Source organism: Pectinophora gossypiella, chromosome Z (genome assembly GCF_024362695.1).
Source record: "Pectinophora gossypiella chromosome Z, ilPecGoss1.1, whole genome shotgun sequence".
NCBI lineage: Eukaryota > Metazoa > Arthropoda > Insecta > Lepidoptera > Gelechiidae > Pectinophora > Pectinophora gossypiella.
Window position 1 is genome coordinate 16,298,907 of NC_065433.1, and position 6,000 is coordinate 16,304,906.

Sequence of the window (6,000 nt, forward strand, 5' to 3'; positions counted from 1 at the left end):
CCTGTCAAATCTTCGGTTTAGGTAAGCGGACCCTGTGAAAAACGGAATAATGATAGGAAGATGATGATGATGATACTACATTATAATGTGTACCGAAACCACAGCTTGAAAACGGTGAAGGTGTAGCTACAAGCGGTTAAGCTACCGTCTTATGTAGGTACCAATAGGAAACCGGTACTGGGATTTCATACCGATAATAATCGAAGCGTAACCTTAACCGCTTTCAAGCTTTGACCCAAACTAATTTTAAATCAATTGAAGTTTACATCTAATTTAACTAAATTAAAAATATTAGGTAAGAGTTTTTTGTTATTTGTATGTTATATATTACCAAGCATTACCGCAACAGATTTTCTTATTATTATTGCTGTAAAAATTCATAAATTCAAGTACTTATATTTTATTATAGTTATGATTAAAAAGCCATTAAACACCATATTGGGTCAAACCATCACACTATACAGTGTTAGTGACATCGTACCAAATACTGAGGGGGATGATTCAGACCATGATTCTGAATTAATATCAAGTGGAATATTCCGTCGCAAAATTCGCGATATTTAGGTGTATTTTTAAATTATTTTCAATTCTATACTTTTGCGATGGAAAACTCCACTTGATATTAACTCGGAATAATGAGCTGAATCATCCCCCATACTTTTCGTTATGATGTCACTAACACTCTGTATAACTGATATCGAAAACAAATGTAATATAGTTGAATTAAAACTAAATAAAATATAAATAAATATGGTTTCATCACAGGTTTTAGTTAAACCCATCATTAGTTAAAACGCGTTTAGCCTGTTATAAGTTGAAATTTCCTAAAAATACCCCTTATAGGCTAGCTTAGCTTTGTTACCAAGTCGGTTAGGTTAGTCTACTGCATTGACCTAAATTTTAGGTTTAAAAAGCGTAAAAGTCTCTTAACTAGGAAAATCGCGTTATAACTAATAACAGATTGTAACAGAACACCTAGGTATACTTTATATTTAATTTATAGGTAACTTAATGGTCTGATACGTATGCATGCCTGTGCGCATGTTCTTTTCCTATTTAACGGCTAGCCACGATAACGATACACGATTTTGACACATTTACTCGTAAATTTTATTTAATAATATTATAAGCATTTTTTTCTAGATTACAATTTTCTGTTAGATTATAATCACATCATATTCATACAATACCATATTTTATCGGCTATTAGCCGTTACAATGTTATGGTGATACACATAATAATTTAAAGTTTTATATTCATTTCATAATATTTTCAAACGTAAGTATCTATTTTGTACAATTAATGTACCCATATGATTATGAAGCATAATTATTTGACTTCTGCTTGACATTTTCTTGAAGAGCTACTATATATTACTTGTCTATAGTCATTATAATATTATTACAAAAGACTAAAATCAAAAAGTAGAAATTCGGGTTTTATTTATCATATTTACTTTATTGCGACGAATAATGCGAGGTTTTTCGTTATATTTTGTGTAAGAATAATGCGTATTATAGTTTAATCATTATCTTCACATATTTTACGAAAACCTTCTTATTCTGTGACGCGTAGTTTTTAAGAAATTATGGATGTGTCTTTAACTATTATGAACGAACTACATGAATGAATAAACATGACCTATTAGACCACCGGCTACCCCACCGACAATAGATAGAGCGATGCATACGTACGCAGTGCTGTACGCAGTTTTCATTTCCAGAAATTTGCCCAAATTGAATCCCGTAAACCGAATCCCAAACAAGTAATGAAAAGCGAAACTAGACGCTATTATGGTTTTGACACCTATAATAAGGACACTTGGAAAATCCCAACTCTGGATGTACTCTACCAAACCCGTCACGCCTTTAGGTACGAATAAAGCTACCGATGCCATACCCAACGCATACATTGTCACCATAGTACCTGTTAACAAATCAAAGATAATATTGTAGAAATAATAGAAGACCTTCTAGCCTACGTTTGCAAAAACATACAGGGTGTTAGTGACATCGTAACGAAAACTTTGAGGGATGATTCAGACCATGATTCTGAGTTGATATCAAGTGGATTTTTCCGTCGCAAAAGTATGGAACGGAAAATAATTTAAAAAAACATAAAAAAAAATCATAATTTTCCGACAGGAAATTCCACTTATTATCAACTCAGAATCATGGTCTGAATCATCCCCCTCAGTATTCGTTACGGTGTCACTAACACCCATACCTACTTGTATGGCTACCTGTAGTACTGGTAAGGGGTGTAAGTGACATCGTAACGAATACTGAGGGGGCTGATTTAGCTCAGTATTCTGAGTTAATATCAAGTGGAATTTTCGATTGCAAAAATATAGAATTAAAAATAATTAAAAAAAACTAAAAAAAAACCATGAATTTTGCGACGGAAAATTCCACTTGATATTAACTCAGAATCATGGTCTGAATCATCCCCCTATTCGTTACGATGTCACTAACACCCTGTATACTTAGATGTCGCTGTAAAAAAGAATGCCTTCATTTGACCTTCTAATTCATTTGATCTTTGGTTTTGGGTATAAATGATGACCATTTTTATAACATTCACGCACAATACATATTCCACCCATTATTATTCTAATCAAAATAAAGAGAAACACACGTGCACTGCAAAACTGCATACGTGTTTATGCCCGTGGCTTTTGAGACTGCAGGTCCTTGGGGTAGTGAGGCGAGGGAATTGATCAGGGAGATCGGCTGGAGACTCAAAGTCAGGGGGTGACCCTAGGTCTGAGTCTTACCTGGTCCAACGCCTGTCAGTGGCTGAGCAACGGGGCAATGCCGCTAGTGTAATGGGTTAGTTTGGACCAGGTCAGATTCAAAACACTTAAACGCCTAGTTGGACGTGACGAAGTACGTATGTTTCTGATTCTCTACATAGTTTACTTTTTAATTTCGAAATCGTAATGTGTCTTAATAGAAATAAATATTCATTTTAAATAAAACTCAAAATAAAATAAATTAAGAGAAGCAACATAGGTAGCAAAATAATTCTGTACATGCAAAAATATTTTTATATACGTATGTTTCTGCCGTTACATTATATTTTATATTATATATTATATACTCCGAGTAATGAGAAAACAGGTAATTATCACGTTAAATTTGGACAACGCCATCTTTATTATTTTTAGGGAACGTAGCCTGGAAAGTCTCTCGTTGACTAATACATATCTTTTTCGTGTATATTTTGGAATTCCACTTGAACCTTGTGACGCCAAGCGACGTTATTACGCCAGCGATAGGCTTTTAACCATGGAAACTTTTAACCCGCATTGAGGTAAAGCCATGTCACCAAGCTTAATACAATGCAAACTATACAACATGATTCAACGCCCATAGCTGCTGCTGTGAATACGATACTATGATCGAGCTAGGCCGAACCTTTTTCGAACGACTACGTGATATTAATAACAATATGATCGATTAAAACGATCACAAATTATTATTTAAGTATAAGAAATCCCATATGAAATTATGATTGGGATTTTGCAAGTGCCTTACCAGTAATTCGCTGAAGAATTGATGTCATCGCTGGCAAAGTAGGACCGTAAACTGTCAAATGTGGCGACATTGGCCTTTTTAATTTCATGTTCTTTGCATCGTGGGGAAGAACCATTTTCTTTACGTAGGGTTTGTATACAATCTTATGTTTTGATGCCCCATCACCAGTTTGCTTTGAAGAAGGGTTACATTGCCTGTAGCTGGCAGTAGTTATTATGACCGGAAAATACTTCGACTGAGGAATAACTCGATTACATAAGTTGCTGTACGTCCGTAACCTAAGAACAAAACAAAGACGTAAAATATTAATTAAGTATTCATTTAATTTAAGTATTCGAAATGTTAACGTAGTGGCATAAAATAAGGAATAACTACGTTTAGAACGGCAACCCTCCGCTCCCCACCAGCGGCTGAGCTATATTTACCTCACCCCCCTCGGACATAGCTTAGACGTCTTTCGTATGGCGTCAAACGTCACACACACAGATGCGCGTGTATGATAATGTCAATGTTTAGTGTCTGTGTAAAACGAGGTGTTTTTGTATGATGTGTCTGGAGTGTGGTAATGAACAACATTGGAGTTTTATAGTTCATGGCGTTACAGCATTCCATTATCGATTTTGGAGAAACCCTTTTCGGATCCCATCCTCCTGATTATTTTCTTTATCTGGATATGGGCTAATCGAGCAGTGGCGCATTTAAAACGCTTTTTGAGTCCGGGATCTCCATACGGCCGTGGTTTAGCATATAGTAGGTACGTAACCAAATAATTACCTGACATACAACTGGGGTACCGCTGGTTCAATCGAATACGTCTGAAGAATCAGACGTGATGATTGAAGTAATTTTGCTGTTTGTACGAACATTCCTTTTGGGAAAAAACTTATTCCAAAATGTATAAATCAGTGATTTCAATATTTTTTTTAATAGAATATAAAGAAAATTCAGTATTAAAGTGAAATATCGTATTAGACGTCTACTAAAAATATTGATAATCAATCAAAGACTAAAAATATTTTTTATTTTTTAGAAATGACAATTTCTATTGCGCCACAGAGATTTTGAAAGAAAAATAGGTAATTATTTTATTACACAAATTCTTTCATTTCGAAAAAGTTAAGGACTTGGGTGAATTTGGAGGCAATAATACAGTAATATAATATACAGCAATGTTTTTTTTTATAAAACAACTTTTAGGCCGACGGCAAGGTAGTATTAACTTGTATGTAAACCGTCCATCTTAACCAACTAGAACTTATAATATTACACATAAATAACACATGAGCTATACGAACCGAGCAAACGCAGTCGTTCCTTCTCGTCCACTCGGCGAATCGTTACAAAAATCGTCTTGAGGAGTCCAATGGCGTATTTCCTCTATTGTATTCACACCATAGAGCAACACAGATTTCAGCAAGATCTCAGTTTTGAATTATGACATCTGTTGGCGTTATGCGGAACTAGTTACAAAACTACACAACTTTGCTGCGAGTGCAGTTGCAGCTCTGCACTATATTAGTTCTAGCTTTTCCCACTAGAGACCTATTTTCAAAATGGAAAATGTCGCATTGAATGAACGCCATATTACCACTCTTTTATAAAGTTTTTGCTCTTTTATTTAGTAGATTGACAAAGGCATAATTTAATGGCGTCACAGGTGTTTTTATTAAATGTATTTTTGAGTGTATCTTGCTGTAGTCATCGTCTAAGCATGGAGTAACTACATTACTATGCACTTTTGATTGCGCTACTTGATACTAGATGTCGATACTAATAGCAGTGCCAGAATAATCAGAATCATTTATTTCACGTAATTATCATCGATAAACTAGTTGAGGGTCAATTTACCATTTTTGAAGCTACGTTATTTCCCAAGGTGTTATGGCAGAGGAGAAGAAATGTCAAGAAACTGCAACAGCAATACATCTTTTAAATCAATTTAGGTGTACATTACAAGTTATTTGAACTAGAGGAACACATTTAATAGCAGGCATTTTTTATTATTAAGATAATCATACAAGTAATAAGCTTTAAATTTATTTTCAATATGCTTATACCTACTTTTTGTTATGCTTATGCATACTTTTTACCAAAAAATATGAATATAATTTACTTAATGTAAAAAAAGAATAGTAATTTTATTTTTGTGTAAGTATGTCTTTCAGTTTTTCGGAAAAAGAAATACATTTTTACGGACACACTGTATAATATTTTCATAAATAATATTGACTTGCAACCGTCAGTAACATTAATTTTGGTTGGTGTTACTACCTATCACATTTGATTTTCCTAGTTCTATCAATCAATTGTATTTTGTTTTAATATGGAAAAATAGAACGATTTTACATTTCTCATAGAAATCCTTCCCTTTTTCATGCAGAAGGTTTTATCGAATTAGCTAGGTGGCACCTCAAAACATTTATTTTGGTAAAAAACTACAACAAACCATCGCAGTTGCTC

General features: G+C 34.0%; 1 protein-coding gene across 1 annotated transcript; it reads right to left on the reverse strand.

Annotated features, from left to right (window-relative positions):
• Positions 1-1,619: 1,619 nt before the first annotated feature.
• LOC126380612 (succinate dehydrogenase cytochrome b560 subunit, mitochondrial-like) lies at positions 1,620-3,789 on the reverse strand. The gene is made up of 2 exons (XM_050030143.1): positions 3,541-3,789; positions 1,620-1,927 (listed from the first exon to the last, which is right to left on the reverse strand). Exons 1-2 carry the CDS (start codon positions 3,653-3,655, stop codon positions 1,620-1,622), a joined length of 423 nt encoding a protein of 140 aa, XP_049886100.1. The 5' UTR covers positions 3,656-3,789.
• Positions 3,790-6,000: the final 2,211 nt, after the last annotated feature.